General features: G+C 33.0%; 1 protein-coding gene across 1 annotated transcript in view; it reads left to right on the forward strand.

The window, feature by feature from the left end:
* LOC148630081 (allatostatin-A receptor-like) overlaps positions 1-26,139 on the forward strand; it is a 43,154-nt gene extending 17,015 nt beyond the window's left edge. Inside the window, exons 2-6 of the mRNA XM_088560708.1 lie at positions 17,849-17,972; positions 18,794-19,014; positions 20,274-20,400; positions 22,446-22,571; positions 24,767-26,139. Coding sequence (XP_088416834.1) covers positions 17,849-17,972; positions 18,794-19,014; positions 20,274-20,400; positions 22,446-22,571; positions 24,767-25,051 — 883 coding nt within the window. The 3' untranslated portion in view covers positions 25,052-26,139. The remainder of the gene's footprint in view (positions 1-17,848; positions 17,973-18,793; positions 19,015-20,273; positions 20,401-22,445; positions 22,572-24,766) is intronic.
* The last annotated feature ends 555 nt before the right edge of the window (positions 26,140-26,694 follow it).

The raw sequence follows: 26,694 nt of genomic DNA on the forward strand, positions 1-26,694 counted from the left end.
TCTTCCAAATCTTCACACAGCCATGTTTGATTAAACCGATCAGTTTTTAGTTTTGTCTGGGATGGGAAGAGTGACAAGATTAAAAGGAAAACTTTTAAAGGGAGTTTCCTCACAGGTGACTCGAAGATGGTTTACTTGGAGTTCTTCAGTACATACCTGAAACTAGGCTGGGTGAAAAGACTTTTAGAAAACACTTCTGGAACCTGGCAAGCAGTATCTGAACAACAGTTTAGGCATCTTGGGTTTTTTTTCGACTTTTTAGGCGTGAAAAAGAAGCTTAAAGATGCTATAAGCGAAGTCCCGAATTAATTTGAAAAGGATGTCATATTTGGTTAATATATATGAGGATAAACAGATTCTGTGCATACAAATGTATGATATACTTAATTATGATATTTTGAATTTCGTGACTTTAGACAGTTTTCAGTATTTTTGTCATTGGAAGTGAAAAGTATTGAGAATTTGGTTGATCTTATTGATCAAAGTACCAAGTAATTAAATCACTAGTTTTTGATTGTCAACTTTGTTTAAAACAGTTCAACGATCCACAAATAATTTTATACATTTTTGTCTACTGTAAGAACAGAGTACTGACAAAAATAGGGACAGAGGTGTCACTCAGATGTCAAACGAAATCTGATAAAAAGCCCTTCTTCGAAACACATGTATTATTATAATGTGGTGAGCTTATGATTAATTGTACTTTCCATGTAACAGAATAGCGACAAATAAGCAAGCTAAATGCATGTTATGTAATTGGATTTGGAAAGTATTTACACGCTAGTGTTAAGGAAATTCCGAAAACAACAAATAATTACAAGTGATACTGTGTTTGCAAGCGGAGCATAAAAGTCGCCAAAACCGGCAAATAGTCGGATTTAGTCTAATTCTAAAGTCGTCATTGAATTTAGAATTCAATGTTTATCTTAGAAATAATTTTTTATTGAAATCGATGAATGTAACATTTTGCCGACTTTGGCGGCCATTTTCAAACAATAATGGCGGTTGTTTTTTTTTGCAAAATCTGAAGCCGCCATTGAATTAAGAATGTCATGTTTACCCTAGATATCATTTTTCCTCGAAATCGAATGATGTTGAAATTTTTGCAATTTTTTGGCGGCCGTTTTGAAAAAGGCGGCTTTCTACTACAGACAACATTTATCGCCTGTGATGTCAGCAAGTCCAGAACATATATTTGAGTTATTTTTATACATTTAAATAGTTCCACTAATTTTATATAACTTTTTTTTTCCATTTTTTTTCGGTTTTGTTTTAACGACCATTTTTAATTCGCAGCCATTTAGAAATTCCGGAAGTCGGCAGATCCCCTGAGCATGCTTTTTTTTTTAGTCAAGTTTGGTTTTAATCCAATAAACGGTTTTGGAGAAATCGCAAGGACATCTTTATGTTAAGAAAAAAACATATAATTACAAATTTTAAGTTGTGCTTGTAAACAGGTCACATAAGTCCCCTCACGTTTCCCATACTATTTTAAGCCTTATTAACTTAATTTAATAAAATTATGATGATATTCATATTGTTTTCCAAGGGGCATCTTATTTTGGAAGCCGGTCATTTTGAAATGGCGGCGAACTACGATAACTAAAAGTATGAAACCACACTTAAAAGTGTTTATTTCTATTCGTTTAGTTTGGTAAAGATATCTAAAGTTTTTGTTCTGCATTAAGGAAAAAACATCTGAAAAATCACAAAAAATGACAAATGTTTCGTTTTTTTCGTTACCTTGTCAATACGTCTAATATTGATTCGCTTTTAAAAAATAATATTATAGAGATCATAAAAACATACCACCACACCAATGTATAAGTTGCTAGCTATCTTGATTTTCGAGACATCACAAATGCAATTGTTCACAGAACCAAAATTTTGAATTCAACATACAATTTTCAACCTAAATACCAAGTTTCATAACAAAAAGATTTGATGACATTAGCAATTTTTCCGAGGGGCACCTTATTTTGGATGGCGGCCATTTTGTAATGTTGGCCATCTGATATAATCCGAAATATACATTTGATGACATGTGGTTAGTTTAATATATATCTATAAAGTTTGATGAAGATATCTGAAGTCAAATTGCCTACACAAAGGAAAACCATCTGAAATATCACAAAAATCGGCCAAATTATCCGTTTTTTTCGTTACCATGGCAACACATGAAATTTGACTTCTTTTGCACAATATAATAGAGTTTATATAATTCTACCACCACGCCAAATTTCAAGATGCTGGTTTCCGAGATATTGCAATTATTACTATATATTATGACCTATCCCGAAGCACCCTCCTTTCATGGTGTGCACATCTTTGGGGTACGTCCTAAATTCAGACGAAGTTTCGTTCTAATCCCTGAAAAAAACGCGCGGACAAGTTCAGCGGTAAACTAGTAATAATGATAACAAGTCTTCAGTTGTGCTTGCAAGCAAGTTACATATAAGTCCCCATATGATTGCAGAACCCATACTTTTGAATTCAGCATACAATTTTTAGCCTAAATACAAAGTTTTATAAAATTTCTGAAGTCATTTACACTGTTTTCCAATGGGGCACCTTATTTTGGATGGCTGCCACCTTGAAAAGCAGCTGTCTACAATAATCCAAAATATGAAACTAATTCACAACAAGATGGTTTTATATATCCGTTTATCTCTAGTCATTTTTCCTACATAAAGGGAATACATTTGAAAAATCACAAAAAATCGACCAATTTATTCGTTTTTTTTTCGTTACTATGGCAACATATGAAATATCGATTCGCGTTTTTTTTTTGTATAATATCATAGAGATAACAAACTCTACCGCCACATCAATTTTTAAGTTGATGACTACTTAGATTTACGAGATATCACAATGTTCTATATCATAACCTATCCCCCTTTTCAACCGGAGCATCCTCCTTTCATTTTTTTTGTGGAGTGAACAACTATGGGTTAATATTCCCAAAATGATCACAGAGCCCAAACTTTTGAAAGAGTAATCAAGGGAACCAAGGTTATAGCGGTAATCAAAAGAATGTAATCCAGGGACAAAGACCAGACATGGAAAACAGACACACACAACAAAGAACATAAAGTAACTAAAATCATACATACAAAGTAACAAAAGAAAATGAGCAACTCGGACTCCACTAAAAATTGGGAGCATGGACCAGGTGCACCGGTAGGGTAAGCGTCCTCTGTTTTTCTAGAAACACCCGCCGAGTTGCTCTTAAAAAGTCAAGTCCGGGGTAGACAAACGAGGAAAGGCAAACTATGACCCGTTGAATAAATCAGTTTTCATGGTGCTGATGGATACATCATAACGATCCAATTTAGCATACAATTTTAAGCCTAAATATCAAGTTTCATAAAATTCTGATGACATTTACACTATTTCCCAACGGGGCACCTTATTTTGGATGGTGGCCATTTTTGTGGTGTGCATATCAATAGGGTAAGGCCCAACGTCTCAGAAAGCTTCGTTCCAATGTCTCCATTAGTTTCAGAGAAAACGCGCAGACAAGTACACCGTTAAAAAAAGGCCGTGCAAAAATAATAAGTCGCTGACGCTACGCAATCGGGAACTTAATGATTATAATAACAATAATAATAATAATAATAATAATAATAATAATAATAAAATAAGAAGAAGAAGAAGAAGAAGAAGAAGAAGAAGAAGAAACGGGGCAAAAATAATAAGTCGTTAAAAAAACAGGTACAAATATTAATGAAAAATGATGCAATATATATACGTCGCGAAACCCTGTTTTGGTGACTTATTTAATGGAAAAGTCAAATAAACTAATATCGCTAATGTACAATGAAAAACATTATGAATGCTTCAATCTTTGCAACGATGCTGTTCTGTACTATACTTGGCGTCTCATAAATACTGTTAAAATTTGAATAAAATATTTTCTACGACTTTATTGACACCTACCGTCGTTTAAATTCACTTGCTCGTTCCCTTAGCCAAACGGCTTCTCCCTAAACATTGAATGGTTAAATTCCGGTGAGATTTTAATTCTCGGTCCCAATACTTACATTGTCAAAAGTCGGCCATGTTTACAGTGATCGGGTTGCTAAAGGATGTTGTTTACGTTTAAATGGTTTGTCCAAAAAACGAAGAACCCAGAATGCATTTCGGCGTTAGATCAGATATCTCGGATTTATTTTACCAGAACAATGTACAATACCGAGAAGTTGATCAATCAGACGATTGTCACGGGAGTTCGACGGGAACTTACGAACTTCGTTTGTAAGCAAATCGTCCCGTAGAAACCAACATGGCGGATATTAGTGTGGGATTTTCCCGTAAGGAATTGTTACGCACGATTTAAGCCAATAAGCAATTCGTTGGTACTAACACGTCATGCATATATGCGAACTATCGCAGATTAAATAAAAGAGAGACAACTCTAGCATTAAGTCCCGACGGTATAAAAAGTAGAGCTTCAATTCGAAAATGTGCTGTATGTGACGTCGAATATAGTCACATATTTACTACAATGATTATCTGATTTGATACACGTGTATTTCATTCATTAATACTGCAACTGTATGGTAATTAAACTGAAGATTGCTTTTTATGTATTGATTATTTTTACAAATATTCTTGATAGATTAAATTTGGATTGAGTTGACAAATTACTTTCTTTATGCAAGAGTCCTCAAGGGACCCAAGATTCTAGCTAAAATCAAAGGAATGTAATCCAGGGACAATGACCAAACATGGAAAACAGACAAACACAACAAAGAACACAAAGTAACTATACATATGCTTACCAAGCAACAAAAGTAAATGAGCAACTCAGATTCAAATAAAATCTGGGAGCATGGACCAGGTGCACCGATAGGAGAGGGTTTTCTGCTTTTCTAGAAACACACTCCGAGTTGCTCATAAAAAGTCAAGTCCGGGGTAGACGAAAGAGGAGCAGAAAAATATGATAGGTTGAACAAATCAGTTTTCATGGTGCAGATGAATACACCGTAACGATCCAAGAGTTCTTGATGACGACTATAAAACTTCTGTAGTGATTACTTCATCTTGTAGACATAAACCTGTTCCAGAAGCTTAATTCGATCTCTAAGTGTAGTTCAAGATTTGAGGCTGACTTCACAGTGTCAGTGGTATCCTTTATCTCAAGCTCTTTGAAGGTAGATGCGATGTATCCGAAGTCCTCGAAACTAGGATTGATTAACGACAATACGTCATCTATATAGTGGAAACTGAGATTTAAGGATTTAGCTAAACGACGTTCTTTCTTTCGAATCAGATCCCGTTGTTCAATTCCCTTAGTCACTCATAAAATCCACCTTATTGATTCACTTTGTTCGTGCAATGTCAACAGTGACCCTGTTGTTTACAATTGAACTTTTAGCCTCATAGACATGATCAATTGATAGATGTAGTAAATATATATGTTGAAGATCAATATATTTTATAGTGAAAAAATAAATTGCTGCTTTTAATCTATTTTACTGGCGAGGAATATTTTTTCGTAGTCGTTTAAAACTTAAAGCCATGATCAAAGTGGATTTTGCTGATGGTGCAGTGGTTGTCGTTTTGACAACTCGATGTTCGACGATTATTATTAAAAATATATTGTTATCATTGTCACGATGGGTAATTTAAATTACTACCTACTAGAGTAATCTCGTGGCATATTTGTCAGGATGAGAAAATCATTTATCATTTTATCCAATCGTTATGTAAATTGACAAGTCTGTTGGAATATGGGGACGGGCTATTATGACGCATCTGCACATGCAGATTTTATTTATAAACTTTGAGGTTTTCCCAGAAATTTGCCAAGCAAACTGTTATCCTTCTTGCAAGATATAAAGATAGATCTTTAATAAGAATAGTGAAACTTTGGTTACAATAGGTAGGCCAGTGCTTTCAAACGTTGCGTTAGTTCTATATAATAGTAGTAGAAGGCGAAACGAGGGTGTTGCACTGGTTAATTTGGCTATTTTAAATAAAATTTCCTCAATTTCAATAAAGTAATAACTTGACGAATTTTGAATTCTCAAAATGGTTGTTTTCTTACCGGGTCGATAAACTGATTAGTTCTTTATAAAATAAAAAAATAAAGGATACTGCATGCATTATCTAGGTTGTAGAAAAATGAGCACTGCAAATATTACCAAAGTTGTAGTTTAAGGACACTGCAGGCATTACCTAGGTTGTAGGATAAGAAAACACTGCAGGCATTACCTAGGTTGTAGGATAAGAAAACACTGCAGGCATTACCTGGGTTGAAGGATAAAGGATCACTGCAGGCACTATAAAGGTTGCAGGATAAAGAACATTGCAGGTATTACAAAGGTTGAAGGATAAAGGAACACTGCAGGTATTACAAAGGTTTTAGGATAAAGACACTGTAGGTATTACATAGATTGTAGGATAAAGGACTTTGCAGGGCTTACATAGGTTGTTGGATAAAGGACACTGCTGGTATTACATACAATGTAGGATAAAGAGCACTGCAGGTATTACCTAGGTTATAGAATAAAGGATACTGCATGTGTTACATAAGTCATCACAGGCATATCTTCAGGCATCAGATAGGCTGTGGAATAAAGGACACTGCGAGAATTACATAGATTTTGGATTAAAAACATTGCAAGTAAGTTGTGAGATAAAGGACAGAACAGGCATTACGTAGGCACCATATAAACTATGTGATAAGGGGCACTGCAGAAGTTTCACATGTAATGAGATAGAAAACACGGCAGGCATTACACAAGTTTCGGATTAAGGACGCATATGTTGCATGTATACCTAGAAATCGACAAAAGCGGGCAACTTACCTCAAAAAGCGATGACACTGTTTTAAATTGCAGTCATTTTTTGTCATAATGTGTATGTTTTCTTGTTGTTTTATTTACTTCGTTCTCTGTCCCTCAAAGTTTAGATACACATGACTTTGACTGTAATTGCCTTTAAGATGTTATTATTTCTTGAGGCATAACACAAACACTGGTTTTATTTTTAGTAAAGGAAACATGACGGATTGAGTTATGTCAATTATCTTCCTCGTTGTTTTAAATGGTTACCTTCTTTCTGTTTTAAATTATTATATTAGGTAAATGATATAAAAAAATCGACCGTAGCATTAACAATTAAAGTAGACACAGGTATATGCGAGCTAAATCCATTGCACAAGTCGGAGTAATAACCTACATTGTTATTATTGTATTCTAAGTTAATGAGACCTTATGACTCAAGCTTAGTAACAGGATGATAAGATAATAAAATAATTTAATGGCAATTATGTAATAAGGTAGGGAAATGTATGTAATAATGAAACGGAAAGTCACGTCTAGCGTTTACCCGCTCCTTAGATTGCTAAAAAAATATATTTGTTTGAGAAAAAAAAACTTGAATTAATGCAACACAGTAGAATTATCTAAATATATCCATTGCAGTAAAAGTAAATAGCTGATAAAATATTATATTTTTAAATCAGCGTGTGAAATGGCAATGTCAAACAATCATATGTAGTAGCATATGATTTTTTGTAGTGGCATATGATTTTTTGTAGTAGTAGCATATGATTTTGTAGTAGCATATGATTTTAAAAAAAAAAAAAAATTAAAGCAACACTTAAATGCAGATGTTTGTATTGATCGATTGACAGGCAGATTCTGATGTTCTTTTTGATTTTTCCAAATTAAAAGTTTAAAAGGATACTGATTCTTATAATATATTCTGTTTTTATCATGAATACTACGTTTTTCTTTTCTTGGATGTAGCAAATTAGAAGAATTATAAATATATAAGTCTTTAATGACCACAACTTTACAGTTCCTTTTTAGATAATTTTCAGAAAAAAAAGTTTCTAAATTTCTAATTCTAATTCTAAATATACCATTCACTTTACTTGCTATTCATAGAACTAATCAACTAAGTAAAACTTATTGCTGGAGTCGTCTAGTGTCCGGAAATTTTCAGATTGATCCCTGATCTCCTTAACTTTAATATCATTCTATCACATTACGCACTGACCAGAAGGTTACCTGAAAGTTAATGCAGATATTTATTATGGGAGATTAATGTCGAAATTGATGTAACAAATATATTGTGTTTGTCATGAAAAGAATAATTTGGAGTATTCATATTATATTTTCGTTAATCTATTTCGTTTCCTGTCAGGTACAATGGCACTATTAACCGAGTGATATTCTTACTGGTTTAATTGAAAATAGATTGTCACTATCAGTGTTCTTTGATGTTTTTTTTTTATGACAAAAATATGACTTTTTAAAAGAGCATGAAAAATCGCCATAAATGCAACTAAATAAAGGACAATTTTCATCAACCAGAAATAGACTATTTTAGAAAGAAACGCCAGTTTGTTGCATTACATAATGGGTCATAATTATACGCAAATTAAGGGTAAGTTAACTTTTGGTAAAAAGAGAGAACTGATTTCATAATATATCTAATTATTTCATATATATATCTTGCAGTATTCATAGCTCATTTGATTCGACAGTAGTACCAATAATCAATAATAATCATATAAATGGAGTTTACACAATAACTAGCTACAGTATTTATTGATATCAATCTATTCATCTTATTTTATTTATTTGGAAACCTAATTTTCGGTTTTAAAACACGCCTAAGATTTTAGTTACCCGACAGGTCAAAACACGCCTAAGATTTTAGTTACCCGACAGGTCAAAACACGCCTAAGATTTTAGTTACCCGACAGGTCAAACCACGCCTAAGATTTTAGTTACCGGACAGGTCAAACCACGCCTAAGATTTTAGTTACCCGACAGGTCAAAACACGCCTAAGATTTTAGTTACCCGACAGGTCAAACCACGCCTAAGATTTTAGTTACCCGACAGGTCAAAACACGCCTAAGATTTTAGTTACCCGACAGGTCAAACCACGCCTAAGATTTTAGTTACCCGACAGGTCAAAACACGCCTAAGATTTTAGTTACCCGACATGTTAAAACACGCCTAAGATTTTAGTTACCCGACAGGTCAAACCACGCCTAAGATTTTAGTTACCCGACAGGTCAAACCACGCCTAAGATTTTAGTTACCCGACAGGTCAAACCACGCCTAAGATTTTAGTCCCGACAGGTCAAACCACGCCTAAGATTTTAGTTACCCGACAGGTCAAACCACGCCTAAGATTTTAGTTATCCGACAGGTCAAAACACGCCTAAGATTTTAGTTACCCGACAGGTCAAACCACGCCTAAGATTTTAGTTACCCGACAGGTCAAACCACGCCTAAGATTTTAGTTACCCGACAGGTCAAAACACGCCTAAGATTTTAGTTACCCGACAGGTCAAACCACGCCTAAGATTTTAGTTACCCGACAGGTCAAAACACGCCTAAGATTTTAGTTACCCGACAGGTCAAAACACGCCTAAGATTTTAGTTACCCGACAGGTCAAAACACGCCTAAGATTTTAGTTACCCGACAGGTCAAAACACGCCTAAGATTTTAGTTACCCGACAGGTCAAACCACGCCTAAGATTTTAGTTACCCGACAGGTCAAACCACGCCTAAGATTTAAGTTACCCGACAGGTCAAAACACGCCTAAGATTTTAGTTACCCGACAGGTCAAACCACGCCTAAGATTTTAGTTACCCGACAGGTCAAACCACGCCTAAGATTTAAGTTACCCGACAGGTCAAACCACGCCTAAGATTTTAGTTACCCGACAGGTCAAATAAAAAAATAATTTTGATTTTGATTATACTTAAAATAATTATTTTCTGTTAATGAGGTATATTAACAATAACCAAAAAACACACTGATGTATTGTTACAACACTTACACACACACAGAGAGAGAGAGAGAGAGAGAGAGAGAGAGAGAGAGAGAGAGAGAGAGAGAGAGAGAGAGATGAGTATATGTGAACAATCGGGTTTGTACCGTAAGACCTACAGCGTGGTGTATATGTAACTGATGAAAATTGGTATTGAGCTTGGTATTTATTTACTGAAGTGCAATGTAATTTTCGTCGTAAAATTATTTATAAATATAGGAGACATCATTGAATGAAGTAGTATGATTACACCTGTTAGTTTTATTATTTAATTGTGTATTCCACTTCTTTCTAAGCTACTCCAAAGTTTCAATTCAAATGAAATTTTATAACTTATACTTATCAAGTTATGTAGATGTTAGACGTTAAGACTTTTAAATGGCCATTTACTAATTATCATTTAATAATTGCTTTTGAATTAAATATTAATGCCCTAAATTTTAATCAAACCAATGTGGCAGTAAAAGCACAATGTCCTTTATTATATTAACTTCATTAAAGTTTGTATACCAAAATCCATTGCTTATTATTTTTTGTTCAATAATTTCACTATAAAGAGCATTCGGAGACATATTTCAAATACTATAAAACCTGGTTTAACTTCGTTTCATTTTGAAGTGCCTGTACCAAGTCATGGCCATTTTAGTGGCTTCCAACTTTCGAGTTATAACCTGATATACGGAATTTCCTTTAGACTTCAGCTTAGATTTTAACTGTTCTGTAATGTTATTATTACCCTTCATGGTTTTGATTTATTATTAAAAGAAACACACATGTATGTTTTGTCTGTTGTATTTACAGTTCAGAAATTTGAGTATGTTCCCGGAAGAGCCATATTCAATGTGTAAAAAAATGATAGATAGACAGTCAAGTGTTTTCTTTATTTTTGTTGTTTCAGGACATTGTTGATGCTTTATCCTAAACGATAGCCTGAAGAGCGGCAAACATTTACAAACTATGCGTATTGTAATTTAAACAGTTATTGAAATTGTAAGCAATAAAGGGCAATAACAATATTTTAAAATAAAATAAAAATAATAAAGCCGTTTGATGGCCTAATCCTGCGTAATATAAAGCTATAAGGTTCATCCACTGGTTAGTGTTAACACTCGACAACTTACGTCCTTTTTCTATTGGGAACACGTGATTCTTTGTAAATCATCCTTTAAAGACTGATCAAGAAAATAATGTCACACGCAAGTATGTAAAAAAATTCCATACTTCATATTCCCTTGAAACACGATCGTAGACAATGTCTATAGGCAATTTCTCTTGAGGATGACTGAATATGAAGTGTTTGGCATGCTAATATTTTTCCGAAATTCCATCACTTTTAACATACGACCGATTGAGTAAATTATTAAGATTTCACAATAGTCCATGAATGTATCTCTGAAAATCTGTTTGATGCATTATAATATATCATTCAACTAAGGTCAAATTTGGGGGGAGATATTTTATTACTTTTCACAAACAGTTGAAGTGTGAACAAAATATTTCAATAAATAAATCTACAGCTGTCAATATCAGTGCTAAGATTAATCAAGGGAACCAAGGTTATAGCAGTAACCAAAAGAATTCCCGGGCCAAATACCAGACATGGAAAACAGACATACACAACAAAGAACATAAAGGAACTACAATAAAACAAACAAAGTAACAAAAGCAAATGAGCAACTCCACTAAAAACTGGGAGCACGGACCAGGTACAGCGGTAGGTTAAGCGTCCTCTGCTTTTCTAGAAACACCCGCTAAGTTGCTAAAATAATGGTCAAGTCCATTGAAGACGAAAGAGGAAAGGAAAACTATCACATGTTGAACAAATCAGTTTTCATGGCGCAGATGGATACAACGTAACGGTCCACGAGTTCACGATGACGACCATAAAATTTCTGCAGTGATTCTGTAAGCTCTGAATTTCATATATTTCTTAGCCTTCTATGAGAGTACTATTGTTCTTCGGGTACTGATTTTCGTTGTTTTCGTGGGTTGGTTAAACCACCAAATTTGGTTCTCAACGGAAAAGAAATTCCTATTGATGTGTATGCTGAAAACCTTAAAACCACGAATTCAAGAATCCGCGAATTTTTTATTTCTTCCTTAATCCATGAAAATTGGTATCCACGAATTTAAGTAATTTCACATTATATGAATTATGAAGGACAAGCTGGCATTATCTTGTGTGAGCATATTGTTATTTGGGCAGATTAAGACAGATTCATTATGTGGTCCAGCTTACTATCACAACTTCCATTAAGACCAGGTCAGTTGGAGCTTGTTTTACACTGTATATTTAGGCTTAAGAATGTAATTGTGCAAAATTATGTGCTTATAAAGTTGTTGATTTATGATAAAATTTTAAATTCACAATATTTATATATAGCTACATTGGTATCTTTAAACATGCCATACTAACAGCTGGACCATTGTTATATCTAAAATACTGTATTGGGATGCAGTTTTGTGACAGGTCCGGGTGTCAAAAGAATAGGCCTGCAGCAGCGCTAAGCTTGTCGTAAAAGGCGAATAAATAGTGCTCAGAACCCTAACCGAGGGCTAGGGCGGTCTGCCCACAGAGTAAATGGGGTGTGTGTCCCAGGCGGTGGAATGGGGTACCCCTGGTGTGTTACATGCTGGGGTTGTCAGGCTATAATACGGAAAACCTGACCGCAAACCATAGTGGTGCACCGTCTTGGGAAAGATGCCACGTTCTTCGCACGTTAAAGAACCCTACTGTGGTATTCTCCCGGAGTAAGAACCACAGGGCTCCGCCACAGGAGGCTAAATTGCCCGACCCTACCCACCTCTCCCCTTTTTTCCAGTGGCAATCGAAATTTGTCGACCCCATTATCCTTGTGTCCCATCCCATTTTTCATTTCATCATCATTTCATGTTCATTTTATCATCCACTTCATGTTCATTGCCTGAATATGGCTGAAATATTACTGCTCGGGCGTTAAACCCCAAAAAACAAAAAAAAAAAAAACAAGTTTTGTGACATCGTAATTTATATTTGAAATTATGACTTTAACTAATTGTAATTGTAATAAGTAATGTGCTTGCTTTGACTATTGTTTATTGTTTTATTAGTTAGTTGTATATTCATCATCAATTATATAGTACATATAATGAATGTAACACAGAAAATCTTTGAAAAAAGGGGTGCGATATTTTTGCTGTTCTGTTTGCATTTTCTATTTAGACTATGGTTAATATTTATGTTCCTCTATCTCCTATCTCTATTATGTTTACCATTTACTGAAGTCGTATATGTACGTTTAGTATGTCCTTTAATGGCACATCATTAGATTTAAAAAGAACAGTAGTTACGGAAAATGATCTAAAGTCTTTCGATGCTGACAAGATTGAATTTATTTGTGCAATTGAAACGTTGTCACTTCAGAGAGTAAAATAGACTTGTCGGTCATCAAGCCATCAATTTTATTATGATATATGTATGTAATGGAGAAAATTTTTAAAATGCTCAAAAATGGATAACATGTAACAAAAAGATGAATATAAATTTATCGCAAATCGTAAAAAAACAATATTGCATTTGTTGAACAAAAGGAATAAACAAGTTATGTATGGATATGCCGAAATCGGATCATATTCGTACGATCTTACTTTTACATTCTTACAAAGTTTAATTACATAATTTCATAAACTGTAATGAACGCTTTGTACATTCAACCAAGGTTGCAAAATTCGTTAATTAAGGAGGTATCATAAGATTATTAGAAGTTTAAGAATTTCGAGGTCAATCAGGTCTACAATTTATCAAAAGAATTAGGATAGTAGGAAGTCGGTTATTATAAATGACATGAACGGCCGAAGTGGCGACATGTCATGGTTAAAAAAATTTGAAAACCATACTGGTAGACACTTGATATATTGAACAGTTTTAAAATAACAATGGAAATTTGGTCACCATTCCATGTCACAAGCTCATGTATGTAAATCTAGACGGCAACGCCATGATGCCGCACAATTTTGACTAAATAATGAAAAAAAGTTTAGTTAAACATAGTATGTAAGATGCTTCTGGAATTTAAATGCAGTACTTGAGTTACTGAATGATTAGTTCTATAAATTAAAGTATCAGGTTTAAGAAAATAAGATTTTATACAGTGGTATCCGAACATTTCAATAACCCGGCAAACCATTTACTTTAAAAGATATCACAAATAAAGTATTTCATAGACCTATTCATTCAGTATAACTCAATTACCTTAACTTTTATTTTAACAATTTGACAAAAATTAATTTTATCTTGTGTCAGTCTCCTATATTCAATATGATTCGCATGGTTAGGGACATCAAAGGACGTAAATTTACATTTTGAACCAATTACGTGACCGATTGCTAGCTGTTTGTCTGTATAAAGATAGAGTCAAGGGAACAAAGATTCTAGCGAAAATCAAAATAATGTAATCCAAGGACACACACAACAAAGATATAAAATGACCAAAACTTACATACCAAAATACAAAAGTAAATGAACACCTCGGACTCCACTAAACACTGGAGGATGGACCAGGTGCACCAATAAGGTAAGCGTCCTCTGCTTTTCTAAAAACACCCGCCGAGTTGCTCAAGTCAAGTCCAAGATGAACAAAAGAGGAAAGGAAAAATATGACACGTTGAACAAATCAGTTTTCATGGTACAGATGGATACACCGAAACGATCCACGATTTCATGATGACGACCACAAAACTTCTTTTGTGATGATTCAATTTTGTAGTATCATACTCCTGATTCAGAAGCCTAGTTATAAGAAGTCTAGCACGATACAAAAAGTATATGTAGTTATGGCAAAGTGTGGCATAACGTTTGAGTTCTGTTATGAGAACTCCATACGCAGGTGCTGAAGCGATGTTGCACCAGATGAAAGGAAAGTTAACAATACTAAATGAACAGTCATCGCGTTTTTTGTATAGTTTTATCAATAATTTTCCTTTTCCATCGATCTCTGACAGTGTCTGTAGTATCCTTTATGTAAGGTTCTTATGGGTAGATGCGACGTATAAAATCCCCGAAACTAGGATTGTTTAATGATAATTTTAGCAATGATTTGTATTCTTCATACAAAAACGGTCGATAGCATTATATAAAAATCACATGTGGCAGTATTTTACATACACCCTACCGTATTGGTAATTACACTTAATAGAAAATAGTTCTGATTGTCAAAATGCAATAAATGTTTAAATTGCGTATAATTTAAATTGCATCAAAGAACACAACAACCGCGCTATACATTAATATCATTATTATTGGGATATTGCATATTGCATTCATACACTGATTCCATGTTTTGTTAAGTAGAAATACCAGGCATACTTGAACGCTTAAAAATACCTGTTCAAAAAAGAAATTTGAAAGTTCTGGTGTACTGATTGCCAGGTGCTCAACCAAAATGATGGGAAACGACCGTTAATATAGCATTGAAGTGGAAAATAAAAGCAAACATTATGTATTATATTAAAAAGTATTATACAGAAGTAGTTTACACTAGATGGTATTAGACAAGACCAATGAATTGCGGCAATCACGTATATATATATATATATATATATATATATATATATATATATATATATATATATATATATATATACGTGATTCACTACCTGGCAATGAAAACACATATAGTTATAGGAAACTAACGAATAGTTTTCGAAGAAAAGTTTAAACGGAATTGTAGTATGTTGTTTGTCTTCATGAATAACATGTAAACATATGATTAGTATATTCTATATATTCATCCCGTAACACTTTAAATTATAATCGTTCTGAATTAACAAGTTAACCCCTAGTACAGTCTGTTCAGCCAGAAAGCTTTGCTCTAATTTCGCCTTATAATGAAGCTCAGGTTTCGCGTTTAAAGCTGAAACCTTTCAAAGAAACAGAGAACAGCAAATAATCAGCAGGAATTATACAGTAATGTATTCTATTTCAAAGCTAATAACCGAGGGAAAAACGGTAAATGAGATTTTCATTTTCATGAATTCGTCGGGAACATTTGTGTGGGTTAAACAACCTTGACCGAATTATAATCTTTATTACAGTTATATAAATGTATTTACAGCTGACTTTTATATTTCTGATTTAAATAGTTTATTTCACACTTGTTCTTTAATCATTTAGAAAACATGTATTTTTCTATGTTTCAAGGAAAGCCTTGAATAAATACATGTAATGCATCTAAATGTTTCCAATATTTGTAAGCATGTACTCTCAGGAAACAGTTTATACTTAGCACGAATAAATGGCATTATTTGAAGTTACACATGCAAGCGTATTATGTTAAAAACTCCGATATCTTTTATACAAAAAATATTGAGTTTTTTACTTGATATTGAAAAAGGTTAAGGTTATGCTCAATCAATCCATCAATCTTTAATTCCTCTTTTACAGAGATGGTTTATTATAGTAAAATAATATAATACAAAATATGTACACGTACAATAATTAGATGATAAGCAATTGAACTGTCACAAAATGTCAGTAGAATTCAAATTAAAAGGCAATGAACTCATTAATTAAAGAAAATTCTAGACGATGTTACTATGAACTTTGAACACTGTTTGACAAAACATTCAATGTCTTAGTCGGGAAATGCATCAGTAAGATCAAAAGTACGTCCCATCAAAACATGGATTCCAAAGTCGCGGAGAATAATACCCCAGAACCAGTCACGTTTCTGAGTTGATATATGACAAAATAACGTGAAATGTCTCATAGTGTCATAGTATATACATCCACATGAATATTGTGAAATTAGCATAGAAGCCTATGGGAAGTGGAATTTTGCCACTGTCCATTCTATGAAACTATTGCTGTTGCATGACTGTTTAAAGCGTACAAAGTCAGTACAATTGTCCATCCGGTCACGTCGTTGCAACCGCGCTAACGATACAGTACTATTTCTCACAATACGTTTCCACTCAGTTTTTTTTCGGAAACAGACATTGCTTGATCAAACGAATAAGATAATGTTCAAGTTCATATTTAAAAAAAAAGCAACAATGTCAGGAATGAATCCCAAAGTGTGCTCTGGATAAGATAAAACACTTTTCGTCCTTTCTCGCACGCTTTTAACACAGATTCTTTCGGCTTAAGGTTCGACGTAATATGTATGCCAAGTGAGTCTTTACTGTCTTAATTTCAATAGATTCACGCCCAACTTCCATGTATAAGAAAAGTCTGTCCATGGTCTACCATGTCTGAAGATAAGAATATCAGTTTTTGCGCTACTAAATTCAAATTTTCCTTTTATGGAGTACTCGAAACAAACATTAAGGAGAGCCTGCAGAGCTCTCGGGGTCAGAGCAGAAGTGCAATGTCATCTGCGAAAGCAATTGCGCTACTAAATTCAAATTTTCCTTTTATGGAGTACTCGAAACAAACATTAAGGAGAGCCTGCAGAGCTCTCGGGGTCAGAGCAGAAGTGCAATGTCATCTGCAAAAGCAGGATTACCACAATGTAAATAATCAATGTTTAGTGCACAGTTAGAATTTTCCAACTTTGTGAGTAGAGATTCAATATACAGTTTGTATAAAAAGATTGAAAGGATACCCCCTGTCGCACACCACGTTTAACTTGAAACCACTCAGACTGTTCATTATTGAGACATACTGCACTCAACATACCTGTATAATTAACGCATATTATTCGCAGAATTCTGCCTTTGACACCAAAGGCTTTCAATTTACTTATAAGGCCACTGTGCCAAACTGTATCGAATGCACACTTAATGTCTAAGAAACATCCAAACATACACAAAAAAAAACTGATTTACTGTAAGCCATAGGTTCTCGATTCGTTGCAATATTTGAACAAGATTTAATAAGAGATTAAATTAAATTAAATTAAAATTTATAAAATAATTATAACCCTCAGAAATGTATTAAAAATTCGTTGCAACCGACTTCTTCCTATACCATTGGTGATTTTATCCAGCATATTAAATACAAGCTCAAATTATATGACTGACAACTAGAGTGTAGTTGATGTTTATTATTATATATTTGTAGGTTTATTGTAATTGTTTTGCCAATGAAATCAAGAAGATGGTGCACTGTAGGAAATACCAAAAAGATCTTAATATCAGTTTGGGTTGTTGCTGTTTTGTTATCGTCACCAACGTTTAAAATCATGGTAAGTACAATATACAGTTATACGTAATTTAACGAACTTAGTAAAAACGTGGTAAAACACATTTTCATAATTCAAGGATAGGCTCAGTGATAACCACTGGAGTGGAATTTTACCACGATACATCCTCAATGATCATTTCCGTAAGCACAAATTAAATTATGGATAAACAACTATCAAAATGACTTAATGTAATTGAATCAAATCAATGCCAATTATATATCGAAACAAACACATTGTTAAATCTGTTCTTATGTCGTATTTGTTTTGTTCCCAAAGATGAACTACTTAATTAAACAAAGTAGGTACCATACGATGAATACACTTCCGGTTACCTATTCAAAGATCATTGGCCGCATGTATTGTCGTGGTAGAATCATTTGAGATTAGAAATAAGACGAAATGTATAAAGATCATATGCTTACTTTATGTGATGAAAATATTACCTCGTTTGACAAAAAGCATAATGGTATGGTTGTGACAGATACGACATGTCATGATGCATATGCTTGGAACAATCAAATAGTATAAAACAACTACCCATGATGCTTTGTTGCCCGTTGGTGTTCTCTGCTTGTTCTCAATTGTTGCACATCATTAGTGTTTAGACTGTTTACATTTATTTAAAAACAAATGATTTGTGGTTAAATGAGGTGTGTTAACTTGTAACTGACCAAGTTTGCGCTGACGAGAGTAAGTTTTTTTTATTGTTATAACTTTTGTTTCTATAGCAAACATGTACAATGTACAACTTATAGGGAACATTACAGTTTTAAAAATAAATAGCCTTACAATATACGTATTTAATTATGATTGTTTTTCAGGATACAGAACACACATTGTTCCACCAAAATGGAACGATTGTTGCCCTGAGTATGTGCTCATATAAATCAGATGTAGAATCATCAAAATTGATATTTTCAGTGTATAAACTAGTCATTATGTTTGCATTGCCAACACTTGTAATGTCAGTGTGTTATAGTGCTGTCATTTATTCTCTATGGATTAGTTCACAACAACTAACGAAGTTAGTTCCAGGACGAAGGTATTACCAATTGTAGACATAATTTTCTGTGACATTATAATTATATTTTAGTTTTTATATTCTTCAGCCAAGGAACTGTAACAACGTATTTTCTGTTAATATGTCTACCGTACAAAGGGTGTTTTTGAATTTAATGTTTAAAAAAGTATTTCTCTTATATCCAGCTGATGCTATTTAAGACAGTAATAAAATGTAATATATGATTCGATTTCCTGAAAGGAAATTGTTAAAAAAATAAGTTGAAAGGAAATTTTAACTTGAAACTTTACTTGTTTCTACTGGTTTCCGTCTTGAGAGTATCCGTCAGATACACAATTATAAGTAAACGGATGCTGATAGGCATATGGAAGGTAAGACCAAGAAATGTATTCAACAACTGGTGCAAATGGAAAGAATTATCCATGGGGATTGAATTAATATGTATATATTCAAGTCATTATTTTAAAGCATTTTGTGCAACATCCTGAATGGTCTATCATAATAGAGAGATTGTGTTCTATTGACATTTCATAAGTAAATCGGAATGTAGATTTCAAAGAACAGTGCCCAAATTCCATAGGGAAACATGATTTGTTTAATTAAATCCAGTATAGTCTTTAACAGTGCTTGAACGTAAGCGATTGAGTTAATCGAAAATGGTGGGGTTTTGTATGAAAGGAATAGGGGGTTCGTTAAAACAATTTTTTTACACATGACTGTTATTATTGAAATGCTTAATTTTTGTACCTCTTAAAACTGTATTTCTGTTATTTCTGTATTATTGCTGACTTTAAATTAAGCACCCCTTTGTATCAGAAGTTGGTGGGGTTAAAACCAGATTAGAAAAAAGATATTATTTTAATGTGTTATTTCACTTTTATATAATAACAGCTACGACATGATGACCAAATATTCGTCATAGCTTTTAAGTAAAACATTCATTTAAAATCATACCACATTAAACATACATTTGATTCAAGTTACTCCATCAAGAAACATACAACTATCTATTTTCTAAGAAGTGACGAAGCAATAGTGATCATTTTGAATAAGAAGACAATTAACCAGATTGATTGGGTTGTAAGCGTTCATGTTTTAGATAATTCTATTCATATTTTGCAAATATGATGTTGCTATAACATCTTCACTGCAGTAAAATCTAGTTGTAAAATTTATTTTCTATAATGGTCCGGCGACTCTTAAGTGTCCGCCTGTAGTCAGCTATTTGATTGTGTTAACAAGCCCACATTGTTAATACCAAATGTAACTTTTATTTTCAGGTCATCACATCAGTCCGTAGAGGGAATAGCAATGAGAGTAACATATCACGGCCCAAAGTCAAACTTTATACGAAAGTGCAACATAACACGTCCAAGAAGTGATGATGTTCTCAGAGCCAGAAAGCAGGTAATGTAATATTCAGCCTTAAAGGCGGAAGTGAAATATGACCCCCCTCTTTCTCCACATTCTAGCAAAATTTAAATAAATTATTTTATGCACACAATAACTTATTTGAACACAGAAGTTAGACATATCAGGCTTTGCAAAAAAAACTACTTTAGGTGAATCAAGTGTTATTTGAACGGATACGGAAACGAGAAGCGACTTCGATAGGTTCCGCGTAAACGTATGTTTTAATTCCTATTACTTTTGTTTTTTGATGTATGGATTGTAAAATGCATGTAGACAAACACTATCACGCGAACATGTTTAGACACCATTTACAGTAGAACAGCCGTATTTCCTTCTTTGTCTTAATCGTTCCATTGATTATGTGACAATATTCATCTGTACGACTTTCCCATAAATTTAATTCCTATTTATTGTGCAATCTGTCCTTCACACGAACATTACCACCTTTCCAACAAATAATACTAATGGTTGCTGCTTCAAATCAGGATGCATTTTTCCATTTAATTATTCAATAGCGCCAGTTTACTCACGAAAAGCTGTATTTTAAAAGATTAAAATAGACAAAAGAGATGATGCAATTGTAAGAGAACCGTATTCGGAGAACACTTAATTGGTAAACATGTCTTCTTAAGTGATAATACAATTATAATATAATTAAGTAAAATGGTAATTAGTACATAATTTTGCACGTTCATTCTAAAATAATATATCTATTGCACTTACAATTTCTCACTTCTGTTTTGAAACGTCATGTTCATTATAATCCTGAATCAATTTCATTTTATTAAAGCTAACTTGACATTTGTTTTTTTCCGATCATTGTGTTACGAGTGAATGAAATATCTTAATGTAACTGGTAGCTTGGCTGCAGTTCGGATTCTCTTTGACCTACTTCGCAATTGTATCGATAATATCGTTATCAGATTAAGTATTATTGCGAAGACAAACAAAGTAATGCTTTATGATGTATTCGTGTAAATCCCTGATTTTTACATCATGTCTTAATTGACCTTCAGTTGTTTTACCAGCCAGGTTCACGCTATTTTTGTATTAATAAATTCAAACATTTGATTGAATCGGTAACTTATTGGATCAAATTATTTGATTTTGAAATTCAGTTTTTGTTTGGGGAAGTCTTTATGGTTGTCCCATAAAGTAATAATGAGATTTCTAGGATGTTTGTTTGTTTGTAAGAGTAATCAAGAGAACCAAGGTAACTACACGCTTAGTTTGTGATTTAATTACAACACTGTTACAATGATACAAATTAAACAGGAAAAACCGCAGATACACATACAGCAAATTCAACCCTTTCATTGACTTTAGTCATGAGTTAATCCCTGTCCTCATGACAGAATTTGCACATTTACAAATTTATTTGCATATATATAAGGTAACACACGGCTGCAATCTCGTCCATGTGAATGCATTGTATTTTAAAAGATGCCACGGATTTCTATAATATTATGATATACTAGCTGGGAAACTCATGAAAATTTATCCTGCTCCCAACATTTCAAAATAATGATGAAATATGAATTTCGTAATATTCTGTTCATGTATTATATTCCGTCAATAGTTGACAAAGAGTAGTGTGGTATTTGTGAACACCAGGTACATGTATAAAATGATTAATTTAAAGAAGTAGTGAAATGAGTGTTAAAGAATGTAGTATGTTTACTTTAACCTGAAGTTATTTTGTTAGTATAAGGTTTTCAAGACTTCTGAACTTTTAAAACAACTCAGTTTTTCCGTTTAGTTCAATAATACTTTTCTTAACGGAGGCTTGCAACAAATTATAGAAAAAAAGTATTTAGGTGAAAACATAGTACATGTTTCTCTAGAACGGAAATAACTTGCACGTGTCAAAGGCTCCTTGAATGTAAATAAAGTCCAAATTATTTTGCCAATCTTATAACGCTTAATTGGAGAAGTTCTTGTTTTTATTTTTACTTTATTTTTATTTTATTTTATTTTTTTGCGGCAGCGGCGGCCCTCAGTCTTTTTTTTAAAAAAAAATGTTATTTGATATATTTTAGGTAATCAAAATTCTGATAGCAGTTGTTGTAGTTTTCTTGGTTGCATGGGGACCGAAGCTGATCATACAAGTCTTGCAGGACATGAAGCTAGATATTATATATACACGGGCTGCATTTGCCACACAGGTAATGATATAAAAAAGCTAATATTTTTGTTGTATTTTTTGTTGTTTTTTTGGAGTCTGAATTTCATGTCCTCCCGTGATTGTGATTTACCGTCCGTATAGGATTCTAAAATTCCGTAATAGTCAGTACAATTAACGCTTCATACTTAATCTACACAATGTATTACCTAAACTCTTTTGAAAATAAGCATTGCCTTCGTAGCGGTAGCACTATAATGTGGATTCTAAAAATTATAAACAAATTTCTTTTTAATCTTTCATTGTAAGATATTATCTGTTAATAAAATCATCAAGACTTCTGGTTTTTTTTAAACTATTAATACTACTCTCCCCATTGCTCAATTGAAATACTGACTCAAAAGCACTATACATCGTTGTTGTTGTAAAAAAGATGTAACACCTATATATAACTCGCTGGCTAGTTCTTTCTCTCTAATGAGGTTGACTTTAAAGATGATCTTATTTAAAAAAAGAAGAAACAACGTTCAGCCAGATCCTTTGATCTCTATTTTTGCTATATAGATATCGCTTTGTCTTTAACCAGTCATAGATTCTGGGATTTTATACATCACATCTACCCCAAAGAACTTGATGTAAAGGGTGATACACATCTAGACATTATGTGAAAGAGAACCAGGATTCGAACGATAATCAAAAGAACATAGTACAAGCATAACGACTAGACAGGGGAAATAGACACACAACAAAGAATTTAATCCAGGGATACACAGGCAAATATTTTTCACGTGAAATTCATGTTAATCGAGCTTCACATGAAATTCATGTGAAATTCACATGAAATTAACATGATTTTCTTGAGAAATTCACTAAACACGAATTTCATGAGAAATTCACTAAACACGAATTTCATGAGAAATTCACTAAACACGAATTTCATGTGAACATTTCGTGTTAATTTCACGTGAAGGCTCCATTCACCCGAATTTCACGTGAACTCTGTCACTTAGTGTATTTGCTCAATTCAGGTGAAAATCATGTGAAATCACGTCAAATAATTTTGCCTGTGTAACGACTAGACACGGAAAAAAGAAACACAACAAAGATAAAAGAATAATAAAATCACATAAGCACGTAAACACAATAAATGAGCCACCCAGACTCCACTTCAAACTGAAGGTATGGACCAGTTTTCATAAAATGTCACGTCCGTGGATTACAGAAGGGGATGGGTAGTCAGCCTCATGTCTTGAGATCGGAGAAAAGGGAAACTCATAACTAAACTAAACGAGAAACACGATTATTTTTCATTTTGTATCGTCAACTTTCCTTTATCTGTGGCATATCCCTTCAGCACTTGGGTATGGAGTTACATATCACAACTTTTACGTTATGAGTACCCCGGACTTGACATATAATGAGCAACTTGGTTGATGTTCCTACAAAAGAAGGGGATGTTTACCCTATAGATGATCAAAGCTTTCGGTGCTTATTTACTATCGTTTCTCTGCACGTATTATTATGGTTATTTTATGTTTTTTTTGTCCCTGAATTGCATTAGTTTGATTACTGCTAGAATCTTAGTTCCCTTGATTACTCTCTATGCAAACGCTTGTTTGCTTACATATTTCAAAAGTTTCAGAAACGTAACAATATGTTAAATACATGTATTAAATGCACGTTCCATTTAATTTGTACAAATATTTGTACTTGTTATTACATTACACAACTAGACATTGAACACTTTTGCATTATAATAATAAAGATGTAGTATATTACTGCGTTTTTTACTTTGATAAAACTCTGAGCATAATTCAGAATATTTGGAAAAAGATATAACATCATTCCTAGTTTGTACTTATATTGATTTTGGTTAATAATAAGGTCTTCAGCTATTGTACGCAGAAAACTATATGTAAATCCTTTTTAAACTGAATGAAGTTTTTTAGTCTTGAATGATTATAGACAGTCATTTGGACAAGCCGCTAGGATAGCCTTTGATCTCTGAACATTAATATCATTTTAATCCTTAAAGAATGGTTCAATTACAATCGTATTGATTATCAGTATGTGTCTTTGTCAAGACATCATATTAAAGTAATGATCGTGGTCTCGCATTGTTTAAAGATACCTACCACCAGTTTTATCAATAAATTCTTCTAAAGTATAAATACTCTTTGACATCTAATCTGTTGTTCATTTACCGTATAGATTGTAAATAGTCTATTTTTGTTGCAGGTTGTGTTTAATTGTTTACCATACATACAGTCCTGCTTAAATCCCATTATATATGGATTTATGTCAAAGAACTTCCGAAGAAGTATGAGACTTGCGTGTAGGCGCTACTGTTATCTTTGTAGATATTTAGGGTGCTTTCGTCAAAAGAGAAGTCTAAATTTCAACGAGCTGGAAAACGATTCAAAATATACAAACGGATTGACAGTACAGACAAAACTTGTCACTACAATTAAAACTAGTGGCTCATCTGACGATGAGAAATGTGACTCGACATTTATCGCATGATACATCTAAATAAATGTCTGAAAATTGTACCGATGAAATAAACAAGCTTAAAGTGAATAGGACTACGATATCCACGCGACAAGAGACATTCCGGTTTTATTAGAAATTTGTTGTGAAGCTTACACAGTCCACAATGCTCGATATCTGAGACATTGTATAAGTTTTCTGCTTCTGGATCTCTATGTGCCATAATCACAGTCGTCGAAAATGTAATTTCTTTATTTGAATACTAAGTTATTACGACTATTCACAGATAAGAATCACTTCAGTATAGCTTTTACTGTACTTTTATCGGTTCGTTCTTCTTACTAAAAGCATAATTTATAAATCTTACTTTTTTTAAAAGCATTGCACTTATGTTTTACAAATATATTCATATCCCGCCACTACAATTATTATTTTCTTTTTGTTTTGTCTATAAATTGTATGACTGAGATAATAAATTATTTTGTAGATTTAAGATTAATTATCCTGGAGAAACACATTACTTTTCATCAAATTGCAACCGTTGTCGTTCAAAGATAAAACACAACAATGGATTAAAACTAACGTTTACAACATAATGCAGGTCGAGTTGGCTATTAACTGTTTTAATCTGATCTAAGTTATATATGGGTCATGATACTTTTCCTTAAGTACGTCATTTCAAATGACTAATTAGCTGTTTTAATTTGAATTGAAAAAAGAGCATTTTTAATGGACAGACTACATATGTATATATTAAAAGTGTATGGCATCTATATAGACATTCATACATTGCTTCAAACCATTATTTGTATTTTTATGTAACCAAAAGTAAAAGCATAATATTAAATTTCAAACTTGATAACAAATTTATGAGATTGCGTAGGTCGAGAAAAATAATAGATGTAACCAGCGCAACAACAACGCCACTGCTTCATACAAAATTTCTTACAACATATCACCTATAGATGACTGATATATATATATATATATATATATTTATTTATTAAAAATCAGATAAGGATCACGGATGAAAACTTACTCGCACTAGGATAAGATTATCTTGACAATATTCTTTTTAACAACTTGGTATTAAAGTATCAGTTTTTATACAATGTCTTAAAAAGCATGAACCATACGAATAATCAGATTCCAGCATTTATCAAACTATATATAAATATATATATATATATATATATACTTCGGCGTTTCAATTTAGAAATGAAGCTTTCATCAACAAAATCTGTTCATGTATTTTGAATGTTTTTAAATGACTTGAATTCTATTTTTATATTATTGGTATTTTCGTTTTTAATAACCACCTGGTCGATGACACTGCTGGTAGTCCAAAGATTCCAGATGGTATTGACCTACCAGTTGTCAGACTTGTATGACACAGAATTATAAAATACATTATTTATCAATATTTACAGCGTTACAAATTCGAAAATCCTTAAAACGCTGAGGCTGCACATTATAGTACCTCTTAGTGATGGTAAGTCTTCATAGTCCGATTTTGATTTTGAGTACTTCTTGTAAAGATTAAACTTAGGATTGAGATCTTAATATACGTTTGAATCTAATAGTTCTAATGAGATGCTAGCATGAGAAAAAATTGTACAGCATATCGAAATTTGCAATATTTTATATAGTGTATATTTTATGTATTGGTATTTTTA

Source organism: Perna viridis, chromosome 1, assembly GCF_037379345.1.
Source record: "Perna viridis isolate PV_CMFRI_1.1 ecotype Kerala chromosome 1, ASM3737934v1, whole genome shotgun sequence".
In the NCBI taxonomy this organism is placed as follows: Eukaryota; Metazoa; Mollusca; class Bivalvia; order Mytilida; family Mytilidae; genus Perna; species Perna viridis.